This window comes from Colossoma macropomum, unplaced genomic scaffold (genome assembly GCF_904425465.1).
Source record: "Colossoma macropomum unplaced genomic scaffold, Colossoma_macropomum, whole genome shotgun sequence".
Lineage (NCBI taxonomy): Eukaryota > Metazoa > Chordata > Actinopteri > Characiformes > Serrasalmidae > Colossoma > Colossoma macropomum.
Genome location: NW_023494792.1, coordinates 10,933,056 through 10,954,223, shown reverse-complemented (window position 1 = coordinate 10,954,223; position 21,168 = coordinate 10,933,056). Strand labels below are relative to the sequence as shown.

Below are 21,168 nucleotides of genomic sequence, written 5' to 3'. Positions count from 1 at the left end.
AAAAACAAAACACTTTTTGTTGATTTAATGCATGGGCCTACCTAGGCCCCGACTAATTCAGGGCCTCTGATTGGCCTTTTTGTTAAATGAAATGTGTGTGTTCCCTCTATTGATAACAGGCCCACACAATCACATTTATAAAGCTGACATTTCTGGTAAGAATTGATTTGTTACAGTGCCATCACTGTATTATGGCCTATCAAATTATTATGTTTTTCATGAAATTATTATGCCTTTTCACAGCCCTCCAATCATTGCACAGCAACCATCTGCTATCACCACAATCTGTCTGCATGCCAGTGTTCCAGTTAAAAGATGTAGCTTATGTCAAAAGAGTAAGCATAAAAGAGTTTTCTACCGCTGTCGTCGGTTTTCTGTGAATTTAATATCTATGATTCCCTTTTACTACAAAGGCTGAAAGATGTTTTGTAAAAATGTCAAAGTAAACATCAAACGCAGAGATTTTCAAATTCGGGTGCGAAGGTGAGAGGCGACATAGAAAATTGCAAAGAAAAGATATTTAACCCTTGTGTGGTGTTCAGGTCTGTGGGACCCATTTTCACTGTTTACCAAAAAGAAAAAATGATGTGATTTATTATTATGTCAGCCTCAGGTTCCTTGGCCTTTGCTCATTTTCTGTGAAGAACATATAAAATAACACATTTTCAGTGACTTCACACTGTAAACCCCCCACACATTTATATTACACATGTGGTGTTGGGGTGAACCCGCAGGGAATAAAAGCGTGGAGGTGCTGTGCCCCTTCACTCTGTTCTCCTCATACATGGCCTGCTGTTAGTGTGGGTGTGTCTGTGTGTGTGTGTGTTCGTATATGTGTGCGTGTGTGTGAGGGTGGACAACATGGACAGGCTGCTGACTGGCTACAGCTGCTATAGGAGAACCCTACGCTGGCCACTTGTGATATTTTAAACATTTCTTGTTTTTACATAAATTGTTATGGCTGTATTGATTAAAAAAAAACAATCATGAGGTGGAACCATTAAACCACTGAGTAACAGAAACATCAACACCACACAAGGGTTAAATGACTCATAAAATTGAGTAAATTGAACTCACAAAAAGGTTCTATCAAAACTGCAACAAGTTCCTCTGAACATCCTCTAAAAGTGTCATATAAGGAAAAAAAGTGTCATATAAGCAAAAAAAGCCATACTCCCTGCAGCTGTCGACAAGTGCAGGGCCATGCCTGGTGACATGCCACTGAAAACATGTCAACCATACCGCTGGCTGACACTACAGTGGCTCTACCAATCACAGATATGTCAGAAAATGCACAACAGATTGGATGGAGTATAAATCTTTCGCCCTTTATTCTATTTTTTTTCATTGTAGCAATCCACATAATGGAAATGACAAGGAAGTGAAGTTTTGGTCAACACTATTGGCACTGACTGGATAAAAAAAATACCTAACTTATTGTAATACATAAAAAGATTTTCGCCCTCAGCATTATTAACTGAATAATCTTAATCTTAACATCCTTTACCTTAAGGACAATGTAAAGATTATTACGTGGCGGTTCTTATTGATTGGCCCATGTAACAAACTCGGATTCAAAGCACTTTTGAAGACAGTTTAATATAAATTTCTTTATTGATTGCATGAGCTTTTTTAAATCTTCCCTCCCTTGATTTTTTATGACTATGTTCAGTGAGTGCTGAATTCCTCCCATTTTTTATTTTTCAGCCAGATTTTGTTTGTTGTATTAACTGAAGGCATTTCCCAGCATTTCCTCTAATGACACTAAAGAACATTTGTCTAACCAGTCACTCTCAGTGTTTCACCTCTTACGGAAACATGTCACTGTGAAAGTGTTTGCCTGTTAGTCTTTCTCACAGTATTATTGACATGACTGCCTCCACAGATGCTGTTCTGGAGATGCAGATTCCCTCTCAGCAAAAAGATTAATGGCTCTTTCGGTTTTGCTCAGAGACGGTTTCTGCCTGCAGATGGTAAATAATCTCACACCTATTGGTTCACTACTCAACCGTTGACATCAGCCATTGTTTACCGAACAGATCTATATTACAGCCGATAGAGCTGTGTTTCACTTCTAAATTACAGCAGTGAAGCTGCTGCTCACAGTTAAACGAGAGAACTGCGTACAGTATTAGATGCAGAACACTGAAAGACAATGCACACCTTTAACTATGTGTAAATGTGTGTGTGTGTGTGTGTGTGCTTTCATTACTTTACAGTAGAATTGGTATTATTTGATAGCATCTTTATGACACTCCCTGGATGAACAATGAGCTTTCTACTACATTTATTTGACATAATAATCCTTCCAAAATGATGTATGGTAATACTACACTGTTTCATTTTGGGGAGGTTTCACTAAAAAAAGTTAGTAACCAGGCTGCCTTAAAGGTTTTATTTCATTGCAGTAACTGAATGTAAGATGCAGATTTGTGTTCTGTTAATTTACTTTAAAAACTTAAATACTCACAATTTAAGGCAGCCTGGTTGTTAACTTTTTTAGTACCAAACAAATCTCAATATGTTTACTGAATAGCTATGGTCTAACAAATTCAGACATTCCTGAACATCTGGATCACTAAATTCCTGAGATTTACTCCCACAGAAATGTTTTAGGGCCAGCTGATAGAATGTTTGACATTGGATAATGATCAATGCATTTATAAGTTATTCAATAAACTTAGTTAAAAATATGATTGTAGGAGGATTGTGCGCAGAACAATAGATTTTTTTTTCTTTTCAAGTGAAAATGTAAAGTTAGACCTTTGCAGCAAGAAGTCCCCCCCAGACAATAGGCAACCCCCCCACCCTTTAGCATACTGCCACGAATATGTCACTTAGATAGATATTCATCATAAAGATACAAAGTTGTTCACTGGAAGTTCACAGACTAGCTAGTGTTAGTGTTACATGCTAGCTGTAGTGATTGTTAGGCAACGTATTAAGCAATCTTGCTTAAGAGGAGTTTGTATATGAGTTTTGCAGATTTTGCAGTTACATTCACAGCTGATCTGTTTCGCTATGTCCAAGAATCATTTGCACTTACCAATTAAATCTTGAATGCTATTGCTTTGCTTAAATATGTATTGCTATTATTGTTGCAACTACAACAATAACAAAACAACAACAATAACACAATTCAACAAATCTACATATCACTGTGAAATTAATATAATCATAACTATTTATTTAATTTTAAAAACTGACCTTTCAAGTGTTTCTTGTGTTTTGTTATAGTTTATTAAAATGAAGTATAATGTACTTTAGTTCTACCTGAATAGAATACATCAACACAATGCTTGCCAAACATAAGATAAATGATAGTAATTCTATTGATGCATTAAATATCATTCATGTGGAACCAATGAACACATATGAATATAATAATAATAACAATAATAATAATAATAATAATAATAATAATAATAATAATAAATGTTCTCACCTTTCTTGGTTGGTACAGGATCTGCTGTAGATTCAAGGTTGATTGCCAGTGTACAGTTTTTATCTGACATGTCTGGTTTGGGGGACAGAATTGCATGTTGTAAAAAAAAAGAAGAGGCCTCTGATTCATTTACCACTTCTAATCACAATAAAGTACAAATGGCTCCAGTTGTTTACATGTATACCAAAGCAAACCCTCTTCTCACGCTACATCTCAGTCACTGTAACTCTTTTCAATCTTTTAAACCCCACAGCTCAAACTGAAATTGGTATAGAGTTAAAGACTTACATTAAATTACAGTAACATTCCAAACCCAACCTTCTTTTTTCTTGTTCATTGTAAGTACCTGTGTCGTCGTAGCAGAAAGCATCATAAGTTGCAGTTGTAGGTTTGAATATGATAAGGCCCGTCTGGTTGGCTCTACACAAGATGTTTGCCCTCTGGCGAACAATGGAGACGTTTCCATCGTGGATCCAGCCGTACCTGTACACATACAGACCCCAGTGCAGGTTAATTACTGCCTGCTGTATTTACACTGCTCTGTTTTGACTGAGGAAAGTTTAGCAAACTTGCAACTAACTGTTTCTCTGTTATAATTTTTTGTAATGTAATGCTTTTTTTCACATTTTCCACATAAAAAAAGGAGGAGCAAAATTATTACATGCAGTGCAATTGACGGTTGTTTTGGGACTAACCATTACCCTGAAAGCAAGACCTAAGGACTGCTAGATTTAGAATGAAGGTGATGTGTCAGATATAACAGATGCATTTCTGAATACAAATGTGAATATGTTTGTCATTGTACAAGTACAATGAGATTCAGTGTGCCCTGCCAAGCTGCCTAAATATTAATATTTCAAACACTAAACTACATAAAATGTATGTACATATAATCACATTATTGAATTGGAATGTGTGCAGAGTTTATAATAAGACCAGGCAGTATTAAAGACGGTCTAGCTCTTCTCATTACACAGGGCATTACCTCTAGGTATGATGTATTTAAATATTTAAGAATGTGTGTCTTTTAAAAAAGATGGTTGATGCATATGTAAGCATGTAAATTTGAAGATTATTATTTCAGTAAGTACTGGAATACTGAGCAGACAGAACTCTCACCTGCAGATCTCCATGCCTGTCCCATAGGCGGCAGCCATTTGTGTAGCATTGGCCAGTGTTGCTCCCAATGACTCACATAGTTGCTGGGCGTCGGTAAAATTCAAAGTGTGCCGATCATTACCCTGAATATAGTAAACACCCCTATGACTGCAACCACGTACCTTCACCTCTGAGAGAGAGAGAGAGAGAGAGAGAGAGAAAAGAGTTTATATTTGGAAATGAAGCAAAAACATAGATTTAAAATATCACTTTTCCCTGATATTTTCCCCTCACACAGCTTAAACTCCATTCAGATGTTTATTATTATTATTATTATTATTATTATTATTATTGATCACAGTTACTGCCAATGATGACCAAAGATGTTGTTTGTATTATTTGTATGTATTATTTACTCGTACCTCAGTGAAACTCTTGAGAAATTCTGCCAAAAACTGGATCCTAAACTTTCAATTGATGCTAGATTTGTGTTTCTACGTAAAAAAATATTTATTTATTTGAATCTAATGAAATATAGTGCTGCCCTGTGATGGACTGGCAACCTGTCCAGGGTGCTGGGAAAGGCTCCAGTTCCCCCCTGCGACCCAGAAAGATAAGCAATTGACTAAACCAGGAGAAACAACTGAGTAAAAGAGAAGAATTAAGATTTTGTTTTTTAATTGTATTTACTGTTATTTACCAGCTTTCTACTGGCAACTTTGCTGACAGTACTTTGATCATTTTTCTGATTAAGGCTTTTGCTATTCTTTGAAATTTACAGATAATGTTTGTCAACCTGTGCTGCCAGACTTTTGACTATTTTTTCACTTTTTTTTTTTAACAAGGTGAACAATCAAGCTTCTTTTTGACCACGTTGCTGCTTGCTAGGTTTGCTGATGTGGTCATGAGTTAGCTCAGTATTTTTGGTAGATGGGTGGAGAGGACGACTGGTGGAGGAAGAGGGGACACATTCTCTTATACTACTGGCTATTATTATTTTTCACGACCCACTAGTGTACAATTATGTAGTTTTAAAACTAAAAAGTTTTTCCATTCTCGCTTAATACAGGATTTCAGCTGCTCAATAGTTCAGGGTCTCCTTTGTTACACTTTTCATTTCATAATGTGCCAAATGTTTTCAGTAAGTGACAGGTCTGGACTGCAGGCAGGCCACTTTAGCACCTGGACGCTTTTACTACAGAGAAAAGCTGTTATAATACATGCAGAATGTGGTTTGGCATTCTCTGAAAAAGATGTTGTCTGGATGGCAGCATAGGTTGCTTCTAAACCTGCATACATCATAGCTTGAATGGTGCCTTCACAGATGTGTAAGTCACCCCTGCCATGTGCACTAATTCACCCCCTTACCATCACAGATGCTGGAATTTGAACTGTGACTGAGAACAAGACAGATGGTCCCGCTCTTCTTTCGCCCAGAGGATGCACTGTCCATTATTTCCAAAAAGAATTTTAAATTTTGATTTGTTGGACTACAGGGACACTTCACCTCAGTCCATCATCATTAATAGAGCTCAGGCCCAGAGAAGGTGGTGCCATTTCTGGATCCTGTTTATATAGAGTTTCTTCTTTGCATGGTAGAGTTTTAACTTTTTAGTATTTGTGGATGCAGCGATGAACTGTTTTCACAGACAGTGGTTTTCATAAGTGTTTCTGCACCCATGCAGTGATTTCTACTACAGCATTGTGTCTGTTTTTAATGCAGAGGGCCCAAAGATCACAGACAGCCAATACTGGTTTTTGGCCTGGTGCCTTGCATACAGAGATTTCTCCAGATTATCTCAATCTTTTAATTACATTATATAGCATAGATGATGAATTCCCCAAGTTCTTTGCTATTTTACATTGAGAAACATTATTCTTTAATAGTTTCACCATTTGCTGAGCAGTCATTTACAGAGTGGTGAACTCCTCCTCATCTTTTCCTCTGAAAGACTCAGCCTCTCTGAGATGCTCTTTTTATACCCAGTCATGATACTGACCTGTTGCCAGTTAACCTAATTAGTTGTGAAACTAGCATTACATAACTTTACTAGTCTTTTTGTTGCTCCTGTCCCAACTTTTTAAAAATGTGTTGCTGGCATCAAATTCAAAATTGACAAATTGAAAATATATTTTCCAAAAAACAATAACATTTCTCAGTTTCAACATTTGATATGTTGTCTTTGTGAAACTTTCAATTATACGATTTGCACATCATTGCATTCTGTTTTGTTTACATTTTGCATGGTGTACCAACTTTTTGGAAACAGCGTTGTACTTTCTCATGTTTGACTCGAGCTCTAATTATAATTACCTTGAAAAAAAAAAAACAATTGAGATAAAGTGGCAAATTCCAAGTCCAATTTTATTGAATTGTTTGCTTTTTTGAATAAGTTATTTACTATAGGAAATATACACAACTGAATTGTTCAGTGTCTTTCTACTGTAATGGTGATGATAATCTCGTCTTCTGTTTTTGTGTCTTTCTCACAGTCTTTCATTCTTCATTCTAGTGGGGGGTGGGGAGGGAAACCTTTTGTTGATTTTATGATGAAACTGATCATGTTTTTTGTGCCTCTGCATGTCTCTCCATTCCTGTATGTCTATTACTATGATTATTGATCTTATAACAATGTCATAATGAGATCTATTGTCTTCATAGCTCCAAAAACAACAATGATATTTCTGACTTATATCAAACTGAAATATAGAAGTGAAGTGAAAAAACAGGTATACAGATGCTGTGAGACATGAAGCACATGATGAAGTTTCATCAGAATAGCAAATGAAAAAAGCAACAGGAACAGACAGGAAAGAGTATTCAAATCTCCTCTTCTTCTATTTTCTTGCAGATTTTACCTCATGTGTGATACTGTGGGATGGTGGCCCCAGGGAGTCACACAACATGAACATGGTTGTAGTCAAAAAGAACTGAGATGGATCAGTCATGGATCAGTCACCACGGACACACATGCCCTGGCTGCTTCCCGACAGACAGCGGAGACCTATCAGTTTTGATGTAATGTGATTCAGTGAAGAAGGTGCTGTAAAATGATATCTTTTGTCAGTGACCTGAGACCCATATGTTGGGATGGTATTTGGGTACACATGTAAAATAAAATTGAATGGACTTTTTTGTCAATTTTTATTTTTCTACATCCTTTGAGAACAGGTTTGCATTGTGCATTTGCATTTCATGACGAATGGACCAATAGAAATGCTCCATAATTGCTTGGAACAAAATCTCTTTACATTAACTTACACTGAAAGTAAAGAAAGTTTTTGTCTTCTCCTGTGAAGTTACTCCTGTGTAGATACTATTTTATTAAATCACCATATTTCAGTTTGTAAGCCAAACCTCCTCCTGGTTTAGCACAGGAAGCCAGTTTTATATCAGCTCTAATGTACAATGTGTATCTGGACATCTGTTTATCCTCATGCAGTCTTGCTCGAAACAGATAAGGGTCTGCATTTCATATCTCTAGAGTATCATAAATCAACACACAGTCATAATGACTTATAATGTCAGAGAGCTCCTCACAATCCACCTCTCTGAAAGTGTGGAAATGTCAAATAATGGCAAAATCCACTAAGGTTTCCCATCACCATGGCAACAGGGGATGCACAAATATCGATTCTCCGTCACATGAGAGGGTGTCAGTGTTGTGTGGCTTGCAAGAAACAGCATTAACAGACCACATCCTGTGATGTCTTCAGCTTTGTGTATCTCATCAGTGTTAAAAAAAATCAGCAAATCCTTCCTCATCTGTTCATGAGCAAACTGTTGACAGTAAGTTACCATGGTGACACGCACAAACAACATCTCTATATTTAGGGAAGCAAACTGAACCAGAATTTACACACTCACATGCTTACAAAGCCATGGAGTGTAAACAGACAATTCAGAGCAAATAGCAGAAACATGTCCAAAATAATGTGTCCATAAGTGATTTATGTGAGTGGTGATCAACAGTGCTCTGGAATCTGTGACATTAAGTACACTGACTAACTGGGGCAATATGTTATTCCAAATGTATTTCTTTCTTTTTTAAAAGCCTGTCCTTGGAGCAAATGAAGTGCTATGCTTTTCTAAATGCCAAAAGAATTGTAATGGAACACGGTCATTTCTGCCTTGCGTAAATCCTTTGAAACGCAAGCAACATCATTATCTACATGCTGATAGCCTGCTCTCTCTGCTGCAACACCAAGCTCAGCAGAGGAAACAGACACCTGTCATAAAACATATACTACTGCTACATGGTGTCATGAGGTTCCCACACTGAGACCACTGCATTCATATGAATTTATAACACAGCATACCGTATGTACCATAAATATGTATGAATTTAGGAACTGGGCCATAGACACACACTCACACACACAACACACACACACACACACACACACATAGGTTATACTTCCACAATAGAATATGAGATGGAATGCGTTATCGCAAAATAACATTATGGCTGTCGTTCAGTCGCAGGGACAAGCTGAAGGCGAGTACAGCAGATCCTCACAGCCATTCGCAATAACACACGACCTTGAATGTTCTATTTTTTTATACAACAGTTCTGCCCCAAAACTTGCATCAAATGTGATTTAATCTTAGCAATTCCTTCTGCAAACAAGTAGCACCCTTTCGATAGAGTCATAAAACTGCCACAATATCAGGTTCATTTCAGTTTTTTCAATATTTGCCAGATTAATCTGAATGTAGTTTTGTTCCAGTCAGTCTGTTAAACATTTCACAGCCCATCTTGTTTGCTGTATTCTGTTCATTTCCAGCTAACTTAAGTTTGTTTAGTTGTTGCGCCATCACAGCTGCGGATGGAAAAGTTTGCTAAGATGAAAAGCTTGCAAAGGGGTTCAGAATTTGATGTAGGCCTGCTGTTTTCTGCAGAATTTGAAGATCTCACCAAGCACAGTGCAGGTCAAAAGTTCAAGAAGTTCTCTGTTGTATCCATTCTGTTTTTGTGTGTGCTAAACTTAATAACGGCTAGCTGCAGTGTAAAGCAAGTCTTATCAACCGGTGCTCAGGGGAATGGTACAGTTATTTGTAAAGTGGTATCATCACAAAAAATAACACATGTACAACCAATCAGATTGGGCTGTCAGAACTAGCTGTTCTATAATGTCTTATTCAGGATAACTTGATCATGTATAGGCTCATTGTAAACAATAAACAAATAAATGAAAGTAAATCCCATACAGTTCATACTGTATCTAATGAATCTTAATGAATCTTGATGAATCTTACACTTTGCATAAGAGGAGTCATCTATTCTGAATAATGATAAGGCTTGTTGTATTTCTCTATAACAGATTGCATTGAATAACTAACATGGACTAGGACATTGAACAGCTGGACCCATAGGTAGAGACAGAGTGCTGCCTTACATTAACATTTTATACAAGGCAAAAAAAGGACCAACTGCATAGAGGAAAGGCACAAGCTTAAGGTTATGAATATATATATTCCAATCAATTGTGCATTTTTGTTGGTCCAATCATTATGAGATTTTCACACAATGTAAAAACAACTGCTGTGTTGAAATGATGTAGAAAAATAAAAAACACAAAAAATGAAAATACTCGTTTTTTGGGTTTTTCTTCTTGGACAATGAAGATATGTTACAATATGCTGATGATGTGTTGCAAATATATATTTTTAGATTTTAGTTGCTGCTGTCACTACAAAACCTCTAAAGTAGTAACTTAACAGGAGCAAAAAATAATGTCTGTTTTTTTTTTTTCCCTCAAGTAAATGTGGACCCTCTCTATGGGTGAATGAAGTGTTCACACAATGTAAAGGGCTGCTGACATTTCCAAATGGTTTAAAAAATTATGAGGCTGTTGATATGACAGTAACAATATGTGATATATCTGTATTTTATTTTACTTTTGTATGGGACACTCTCTCTGTTCAGTATGTCTCAATGTGTCTCAGAATTGCCAGTCTACTTGGCTAAGTTTCAGTGCCCAGTACTTTTCAGTTACACACCATTTAGTTTTATTAGACTTGTTGCTGATTAAACCTGTAATAGTAGTTTTTAAGTAGGACTTTTAGGTTGATTATTTGTATAGTATTAGAGGCATAGCTAACACTGCACTTAGTTTCAAGACAGCCTGAAACGTTTGACGCTGTCATCCATTTAGTCTAACTGTATTGTTTCAGAAATGTGATCATCCAAGGTTGTGCCAACGTTCAAAATATCACAGCTTATAAGGAAGTCAGTTAGGTGACGTGTATGCCAACAGCAGCAGCCAAGACAACCACTGGGAACTAGTTGTGGCCAAGAGAGGAAATACAGTACATACTTTGCAGTTTTCCCCTCAGTGCTTGGTGCACCGTCTGGGCACAAATGAGGAACTCAAAGAGGAAGGCGTGCTCATGTGGCCGTTAATGGCAGTTGGACAGAAAGATATTAAATTCACTTTGGCTCTCTCTCAGAGTACACCCCAGCAGTGGTGCAGATCCACAGATCACAGTGTCCTGAAGGAAAAGCATGGCCTTTGGACCTGCAGAGCCAATTCAAAGATTAAAGACAGCGCTGGGTGAAAATGACTCTGTACCCCCTATCCAAGGTGTCTGCATTTAGATGCAAAATGAGTAGTCAAGCTGGTCAACACAAAGTGCTGAGTCCGGCAAGTCCAAAAGCGCCGATTTCCAAAGCAGGCATTGTCACCTAATGAAGTTAAGGGCTTGTGGTAGTAAACAAGCAATGTGAAAAGAAAGAGAGAAAGAGAAAGAGAGAGAGAGAGAGAGAGAGAGAGAGAGAGAGAGAGAGAGTACAGAGTCTATAGAGAGGTTGCCAGTATCTCCAGCTGCTCTAGGCAGGGTCAGTATTTTCACTTCGGCCTCTGGGCTTCCAAAGAAAAAAACACAGAGCACCAACAGCAACAGCAATAACAACATTACGGACCTTCCTCAACTGAGCTGTTCTGCAGCTCAACTCAAACGTAATCTACTGTCTACTGTTAGTCAAGGGAAACATCTTTACGTGGAAGAAAGTTCCAAATTAGCTAGATTTCATGAAGTAAAATGATCTTTGACGTTGTTATCCTAGGTGGATGTGTTGTAAGGTGAGGTTAAAGTTACTTGACCCCAATTCTCTTCTGAGAGTTGTCTCCAGATTGGATACTCTATGGTGCCCTAAAGCCAGAGCTACTGACCCAACATTCCCCGAACAAAAACCAGCATTATAATGCTGACAGTTGACTTTATACTGTTTCAAAATAAAAACGGGAAAGCCAAATGAACAAGTGTTCATAGAACATTCAAGAACAGTGTGAATGCAGGAGAACATTCTAGAGCAGTGTAAATGGGGGAGAACTTTCTAAAACAGTGGGAATGGAGGGAGAACAGCGTGAATGGAGGGCGACATTCTAGAACAGTGTCAATGGGGGCATCCTAGAACAGTGTGATTGGGAAGAACATTCTAGAACAGTGCAAATGAGAAGAACATTTTGGAACAGTGTGAAGGAGGAGACCATTCTAGAATAGTAAGAATGGAGGAGAACTTTCAGGAATATTGTGAGTGGGGAAGAACGTTCTAGAACAGTGTGAATAGGGGGACATTCTAGAACAGTGTGAATGAGGAACAACATTCTAGAAGGGTGTGAATGAAGGAGGACATTGTTGAGCACTGTAAATGATGAGAATATTCTAGAACAATGTGAACATAGTATTCTGATGACACCACAATCAGGCAGGTTCATTCAGCAGTGCTGTGGTGGTTTGTAATGAGATAACAAGCCATAACAGATCCAGCAAAGGCAGTAAAACACATTTTTAAAACACTTTTTAAATTGAGTTAAATTGAGTGATTTTATTTGATTTGTTGCTGTAGTGACACCAAATAAAAGGTGAAATCTAAATAGTATGCAAAAAATAGCAGATCTACTATTAGAAGTGCACTTATTAGTGTAGTAGCACTTAGTAGTGTAGTACAGAAGTGTGCGGTTTGGGCATTAGATCAGCCAATGAGACATGTTCAACAGCTCCAACGGCTGATTATAGCTTTGCTGTGCTGCTCCTTAGCTGCTCAGTAAACATCTCCAAGCAAAAGTTTAAGGTATTTGTTGATTAAGGAGCATTTTTTTGGGGGTAAATTGATGCACTTATTGAGGTAAGCTGATGTTGGCTTCTCATTTGCCAAACGTTTTAGGAACCTCAGTGTAAGCTCAGGTGGAATGGAAAATTCAAATGAGAAGCTGGCAAACAAGAAGCTGACTGGAACTTCTAAAGTGTCTATACATCTTTTTTATCTTTTTTGTTGTCATTCTGGTCTATTTTGCTTGGTTTTCCACCTGCAGAGTTGTAGCTGCAGTAACGGTGACGAGGCGAGCTCTATCAGAGCACAGTCAGAGTTACAGCCTGCCTACCAACATGGCGACGTGGTCTTCTTAATGATGCAATTGAATACTATGAATAGGACCATGTAAACGTAAAAGAACATTATAGAACAGTGTAAATGAAGAGAACATTCAAATACAGTATGCATTTGTTTGGGTTTGCTGGCGTTTGTTGGGCAGTCACATAGTCATTGGGCAGTCATTAACTGTGGCCTTCAGGGGATTTGAGTTTTTAGCTTGCAATTTGTATAATGAATAGATTAAATAACATAATTCCAGATAATTGCAGTTCATTAACTAAGATAATTACTCTGATGAATGTATTTACCAATTAAATTAATCTTGAGCAAAGTCATTATCATGCATGATGCTTCAGTAGAATGGTTTCAGCAGTTATTTGGTAGTTTTGTCCTTGTGAACAGTGTCTAGTCACTACTGCTGTTACAGCTGGTCCATCCCACTGCCGGTCATGGGTTTAAAGGCAGGCAGCGCAGGTGAAACTAGAGACCTCTCTCAGATGGAACGCAGTCATGCAAAGTCACCTGAAGGACTCTCTCCTCTCTAATTCTCTACTTCTCCATTGTTTCTGAAGGACACTGGCATCAAGGAGTGCTTTTCAGTAAAGCAGCCTGTCAACATTTTGAATTTTTTAAAATAAGAAGAACACTTTGGATAAATATCTGTTTTCTCTTCCTAATTTGCTACGTCTCTCTATTTGAAATGACACATGTGGAAGCTGCTTCTGAAAGCTTTAGCTCTCCAGCCTACAAAGAGCTGAGTGTATATTATAACAAGTGAGAGGTGGGAGGAGGGAAGGTGAGCAGGGAGCCAGAGCCCTACCGAAAGGCTTTAAAATGTAATTAATAGGTTTAACAGCATTCTGGGAGATACAGTTCAGCTGAAATATGAGCGTCCTTTCATCCATTTAAGATCAGTTTAAACATAGATTAGTACCTGGGAGAGAGAAAGAGAGACAGAGAGAGAGAGAGAGAGAGAGAGAGAGAGAGAGAGAAGAGGGGGTGAAAAGCTATGAAATTATGTTAAAAAAATGGGGCTTGAACTTTTAGCATCTTGCCCCTTAGGGACCACAAGAGAGAGGAGCAAATACATGGAGAACTACACTGGCATGGACATATGGCTCTCTTTTAAGCAGTATGGAACCTTTATATTATATAGAGGCAGAGGTGGGAAGCAGCTGGTTACCTGTACTATGTTATATGTACTTAGGTAAAAAAACACGGATTTGTACTTTCCTGAGTATTTTAAATGATAATACTTTTACTTCCACTCAAGAATATCCATGAGGAATGTAATCTACTTTTTACTTAGTCACATAGTCATTAACATTTAGTAACTGATCCCTTTTTTGGGTTTAATCTTATGTTTTAATGATGATACAGCATCTGTCCTGCTTTGTGATTAGCCACATCCTCAATACAGTTAAAGCGAATGGACGACCGTTCATTGTTTTTTAAATGAGACCAAAAGGAACCCAAAAAAATAAAAACAGCTCCTAACAAATTCCAGTTATGACACTGATAGATGCTGGCTGCATCAAGAAGTTTTGCTGCAGCTCTAAGTTACTTAGTACTTAAGTAGCTTTTTGACCTATACATTTACACAAGCAAGTAAAAGATACTTTTACTTTTATTTCAATCACTATTTCACTGAAGTAACTATATGTTTACTTGAGATTAATTTTAGGCTACTCTACACTTTTCTGTTTGAAGGCTCCTCACACGCACCTCTCATTTACAAGAATGGTTCTTTGAGGAGTCATCTAGAAATTGAAAAGTTTTTAGGGCAGCAGTTCTCAAGCCTGGTCTTGCAGTAACCCTGCCCTGCCCATTTTCATCATCCTCAAGTACAAGAATTTTTATTTCAGTGAAACAATGACTCAAATAAAAAGGAAAGATACTTTCACTTGAGTCATTGAGCAAGTCACAGTCTAACACAGAATGAGCTTGACTTAATAATTTTAAAATATTTGGATAAGAACATGTGTTTTGTACAATCAACCTCCACATCTCTGCTACAAAAGAAAATATAAACTTTATTTAAAGACCCTATTTTTTATGAAAAATTCAGCTGAAACTGGAAGGAGTGGAAATATTATAATGAACTCCATAGGTGGGGTTAACTGTAACACTCTCTCAAAGTCTGGTAAATTAATACACAAACTATTCATTCATTATCATTTGTGTTGTTTGAACCACACAAGCCTTTCTACCTAAATACATGAAAATGTGTGTATCACAATGAGTGACAAGTGAAAACAATGTATCATCATGGCAAATTGAGTTTCAGAAAGAAAGCAAATATTAGCTGATAAAACTAACAGAGTTTTTTTTTATTTACATGACATCTATAGCACTTCTTTGATGAATGTGTGCAAAACAATAACTCTTTTGAATGTATATGGGAGGATATGGAATTCTGTCTTAGTTTAGTTTCAGAGGCTTAGTTGTAACACTGTGTTAAAACTAACCCCACCATGCGGAGGCTGTACTTTAGCCTGGCTAGCTCTCACTGTGAGTTGTTCACATGCTTAAAATTGTGCTATTTTCAAACACCAAGAGGATAATTAAAATAATATACAAGTGAGTTCTGTGACTTATACATTCAATTCAGTAATCAAAAAGTAAGTAGGTAGGTTAGTACAAAGGTAGTAAGTAAGTTAGTACAAAAGCATTCTTTGGGATGAATCCTGAGAAAAATCTGTCCGATTCCAGTCAAAATTTCAGATAAGGTTGCTATGGCAATACAAGAACATGATTGAATGCACATTCAACTTGAGCTTGTTCAACTACGTTAAATATCCAGGTTATATTTTACAGTTTGTGACTCGCTCTCCCCTACCATGTCAAAAAAGCACTTAATTACTGAGTCTCCAGGATCAGAGTTAAGTCCCACTGCTTTAGGGAACCAAAACTGGTTCTTGTATGGCACTGTTCCCATGAATATGTATTGGCTCCTTTATTTTTAAGAGTGTGGTAGACGTCAACACAGAGCATGCAGGGTTTGTAGAAGTGGCAGCTGGTCCTGGATCAAAGTTAAAAGGAGATATGTGCTGGAAGCAGCACGTGGAGAAGCTGGGCCAGCAGGTGATGGCCTGCTCCGCCTGGCCGCATTAAAGCCCTCTTTGTGAAGCCCCAGCCACACACCACATAGCCTTCCTCACCTTGAAACGTGACACTGCAGGTAGAGAGAGGGTCTGCCACACTGCTGGAGCACACAGAGACCTCAGGCTGTGTTTTATGTGTTTGTTTTTGTATATTTTCAGGACAAAAGTGGTCTGATGTCACAGAGAAAAACAGCATTAGGACCAACAAAATTGTAATGAGTTTGTAAAGCACATTTTACAAAGTACTGCACATGTCTTTTTGGTTATACTGAGATTAAGGTTAGGGTTGGACCTAGAAAATTCTTTTATTGCATATTTATTACATATAGATAGGGCACAGGTATGAACCCACGTCTTGATATTATATAATAATAAACCTGCATGTGTGGTGGGGGCCTTCCCTGCCATGCACATACCTGAGAGTATGGCTCTGATCAAATGCTCCTTGTATGGGGTGACAGCAATGGCTGAGCCGCCTGCTGGAGTTTAGCGAGGCTGGCCACAGTCCAGCTCAACTGAGACAAACACACACACATGCGTGCACCCCACACAGCTGCATGTATGAGTAATGTAAAAGGCAAAAAGGACTTTCGGACAGATCTGTGATTGGTGAAGAGATTGTAGGGAGGTTTTTATGTAAAAAGCTAAATCAGAACGCCTCTTCAAATCTCACGCTGCTGATTACACTGTCAGCAGATGGAGTGACTAACGCAAAAGGAAAATGGAAAGATAACAGTGATCAGAAAACCCCTTTTCATTTTGTAGATTGGAAAAACCCCAGAGTTTAATGACACCACAGGTGTCACTCTTATGTCTCATGTTGAGCCTAATGATTAAGGATAATTGATCATTTTGAAGCACATTCAATAGCTGTTACGTAATTTCATGGAATTTATATAAGGATACAAGAATTTAAAATATTTTACAGTCTAAAATAAAATAAAGGAAAAAATTCAAAATTCTATAATATATGTAACATTCAAGATTTTCTGTTTTTCAAAATACAGGGAACCTGGGGTAAAATTACAAAGAATAATGGCTTAATCTCAAACAACAGCAAATAATAAGCTGTAAATCTGAAAAGAAACTTAGTTACATGTTAACGTATGTGAGTTACATGTTAACGTATGTTAGTTACATAACAGTTTTTCATTTGAGAAATTTCATTCATTGTACACATTGTGTAGGAAATTGTCATATCAACCCCCCCTTTTCTTTGCACTTTGAAAATGCCAACTGTCCTCTACAGTACTGTCCAAAAGTCAAAGACCACCCTTAATTTATTTAATTTCCTGTCTAACTGGCCCGTCAAAGCAACCATTAAATATAAATTATTTATTTATTAATTATTCAGAAGATATTTCTAAAATAACCCATTTGTTTAAGGAAGGGAGAAGCTCCACTCTTGCTTCAGATCGGGAAAAATCCACAGGTGTTTCTGACCACCCTTCCACTGTGAGAAGGCAGCTCTATGACTCTCAAAGGACGCTATGAGTTTCAAAGGATGTGTTGCTATAACTGAGAAACGGAAATAGACAAAAAAGAAGAAAATTTGTAAAATCAAACAAAAAAGCTGCTGGTATTCTGAAACCAACGGGCTGACCATCCCAGAATCCAGACCTCAACATCACTGCATGTGCCTGGGATTATTTGGATCTTGGAGAAGTAGAAAATACAACCAACTTCTAAGACTGTAAATGTAAGGATTTTCACTATGACAGCATTTGGAGAAGTATAATTTTCTTTTTACAAGTTTTGCTACTAGAGTTTTTTACTTTATTTTTGCTGGATTTTTACAGTTTGCCCAGAATGTGCTTTTACATACCAGGACAAGGTCACATCCAGCATCACAGATGGACTGAATCAGGCGTGTGCCTGCAGGCATGAGGGAAAGCCTGCCTGTGTGGCTCCAGTGGCCTCTGGCCTGGCTCCTAATGAGAGAAAGTGCAGTATATACTGTGGCTTTATAGGGACTGGCCAGGGCCACGGCAGGCACTAACCACAACATGACTTCCACTGCCAGACAGCCAATTAGTTTGTGTGTTGGGGCTACATGGGTGCATTGAGACTGGCTGGCTGCAGCACTGAAAGCAGTTTCGCTCTTATATTAGCTTCATGCCACCCAGGCTGCCTCAGGGTGCGAGTGAGAGCACAGTGGTGCAGGCTTTACTCGAGGGAAATCTCAACACAAAGCTCATTTTCACAACTCACCTCAGAGGTTAAGACCCGCCTGTCTTTCAGCTTCTTTATCTGTCTCTGTCTCTCTTAATCTGTCTCTCTCGCTCTCATGATCTCTCTTTCTTTCTCATTTTCTCTTCACCACTTTCACACAGATGTACACAGAGCCTTAAACCCACAAACATTCTAAAAAACAGCCTCTGTTTGCCTTTACAGTGCAGACATTTACAGCTGCCCAGTGGAGGCTCACTGGCAGACAGCCAGACCCCCTTCATACCCCCCCCTTCACACACACACACACACACACACACACACACACATACAAGCTACACTCAAAAGAAAATACTGTTTCATTCAGTCTAATAGCCTATAGTCTAAATTGAGCATATGGATGCTTTATTACCTCCACATCAAAAGCAATTGCAATCCATTTAGCCATATTTTCAACTTGAACGTCAAATCCATTTTTATTAGTCGTACACTTAATATACACTATTTACTTCCCTCATTCCACCATGCACACTCACAGTAGGACCTGTTAGATTCACTATCAGCTGATGTTCCACAGTGACACACCTCAAAAGCCCCAACTCAGGACTAAGAGCAGAATGAGGCTGAAAGAGCAGAAGTAGAATGACAGCGCAGTTGATCAATTTCCTTTGTGTGCTCCTAAGTCCTGGCTTGCATGCTGCCAAAGCCTTCAACAATGCCTAAGCGCTGAAAGGAAGTGGCGCTCAGAGCCAGTGTAGAAGCACAGGAGACAGCAGGGCTTTTCACAGGATAATGTGAAGGCGGAATAAAATGATAAGTGGTACAAATGATGACACTAAATGATTAACCCACAGCTCTGAGGCACGTCCACTCGTCCAGACGGCATCTCTCTCTGTCTGTTTGTCTTTCCCAATCACTCTTGTCTCATTCTCTCTCTCTCTCTATGTTTATCTCTCTCTGTCTGACTCCCTCTCCCTCTGTCTGTGTCTGTCTTTCCCCATCTCTCTCGCTGGTCTGTTTCTCTCCATCTCTCTCTCTGTTTGCTTTGCTTTCCTTATTTCTCAGTCTTTCTCTTTTTTTCTCTGTTTATTTTTCCTATCTCTCTCCGTTTCAATCTATCTCCTTCTGCTTCTGTCTGTTTATCTCTCTCACACACACTCTTTCCCACCTTCTCTGTCTGTTTCTTTCTCACCTCTTTTTCTCTCTCTGTCTCTGTCTTTCCCTCTCTTTCTTTCTCTCTCTCTCTCTCTCTCTCTCTGTCTCTCTCTCTCTCTCTGGTTAGTGAGCCGGCAGCCGTCTCCTTTGTCTGTTCTGTCTGCCAGACTAAACGCATGCTGCCTTGCCGGCATCCATATATTCCACACTCACAGCCACTCGCACAGACACTCACTCAGACATATACAATCCCTCAACAATGCATGTCATGACCTACTGCTATACTGAAAAAACAGCCAAAAACAAGCAAAAAAGCAGAAATATTCAGTTCTTGATGTTTTCTCCCTCTCCATCGTAGGATTCCACTCACCTTGAGTGGAGCCCGCCCAAGAGGAGGCCAGTAATCCAAAGGTGAGTCCAAGGCAGAGCACAATCCACATGCTGGCTGACACAGCGGCAGAGAGAGGGAGACGAAAGTGTGCTGGAGGGGCTTTCCTCTATTCCTCTGGCTCTTCTCTGACAGCTGAGGGTGCTGAGATTTGGACTGAATGAGTGGCTGAGTGAGTGAGTGAGTGAGTGAGTGAGTGAGTCAGTGTGTGTGTGTGAGTATGAGAGAGAGAGAGAGAGAGGTAGACCAAGTCCAGTACCCTTGGAGGGAGGGGGGGTGGACGAGCTGAAGTTAGCGGTCGACAGCTGGTCGCCTGTTGGAGCTGAGAGACTTTGCTATAACTTTTGAATGGTGTGTGTATGTGAAAGAGAGCGAGAGCGAGAGAGAGAGAGAGAGAGAGAGAGAGAAATGGTGTCACTATCACCGGCACTGAGGAAGAGGGTGGTGCATACATGAACACACCCTTCTGCCCCTCCCTCTCTCTCTACCCCCTCTCTCCCTCCTCTCCTCATGCTCTCTCTCTCTCTCTCCCTCTGGTTTTGCTGCTTCAGTTAAGCTCTCTCGCTCTTGTCTGTCAATACCTCTCTCTCTCTGGTTTTATTGCCTAGGTTAAGGTGTACCTCTGTCTCTTCGACCACTCCACTCTCTCTTCTTCTGTCTCTCTGTCTCCCTCTGTGCTTTTATTGCCTCAGTTAAGGTCTCTCACTCCTGTCTGTGTCAATGCCTCCCTCCCTCCTCAGACGCTCCACTCTTTGTCTACGTTTCCCTCTTCGGCATGCCGAGGTACTCAGCATCCACTGAGTGCACATCTGCTCCTTTGTAATTGCCTCCTCCCGAATCTACTCTCAATTCACTACCTTTTCTTTCAGCCAGACACCTCGACCCTCCTCCCCTCATCTCTGAGCTTAAGGATGGAATCGAACTTTCACTTGAATTGCCCATTACTGCCTTTCATAACATGTTTGCATGCTGCAGCTGTACCCTGTTCTAGATAGATGTATTCGTTGTACAGAAAATAATAAAAAAATTATAAAAAATAAAAGTGTTGTAACTGTATTGAAATGATAACTGAAGTAAACATAAAATTAGCTTAGGAAAGAACAAATTCAGTAGAAGTACAAAAGCACGTCAGAAAATTTCCCAAGTACTGAGTTCCTTGTAGAACTGCTATCACCAAGTTCCACTGTAGTGTTACTAGAGTGAAACTTCGTGATACATCCAGCATTACGAAGATCAGAAATCCAGTAATATCAGTACAGGAACTGAAGCTGGTTAGTGGCTGCTCTTCTCTTTTTGGGATCCTTCTGGGCTGAACTCAATAATGAGAACCGTTCCCTATCTCAAAGCACTCCGGTTGCTGAGCCAAAAGAACAGAATGAGGCTGTTTACATCATGCATCAGCATATGCTGGTGGTGATCAGATTATGTGGA

The 21,168-nt window shown here is 38.9% G+C and overlaps 1 protein-coding gene across 1 annotated transcript in view; it reads right to left on the bottom strand.

The window, feature by feature from the left end:
- The window catches only part of cd44b (CD44 molecule (Indian blood group) b), a 28,497-nt gene extending 8,335 nt beyond the window's left edge, over positions 1–20,162 (bottom strand). Inside the window, exons 1-4 of the mRNA XM_036575918.1 lie at positions 19,720–20,162; positions 4,565–4,733; positions 3,792–3,928; positions 3,446–3,517 (exon numbers count right to left, since the gene is read on the bottom strand). Of these exons, the coding sequence (XP_036431811.1) occupies positions 3,446–3,517; positions 3,792–3,928; positions 4,565–4,733; positions 19,720–19,789 (448 nt within the window). The 5' untranslated portion in view covers positions 19,790–20,162. The remainder of the gene's footprint in view (positions 1–3,445; positions 3,518–3,791; positions 3,929–4,564; positions 4,734–19,719) is intronic.
- Positions 20,163–21,168: the final 1,006 nt, after the last annotated feature.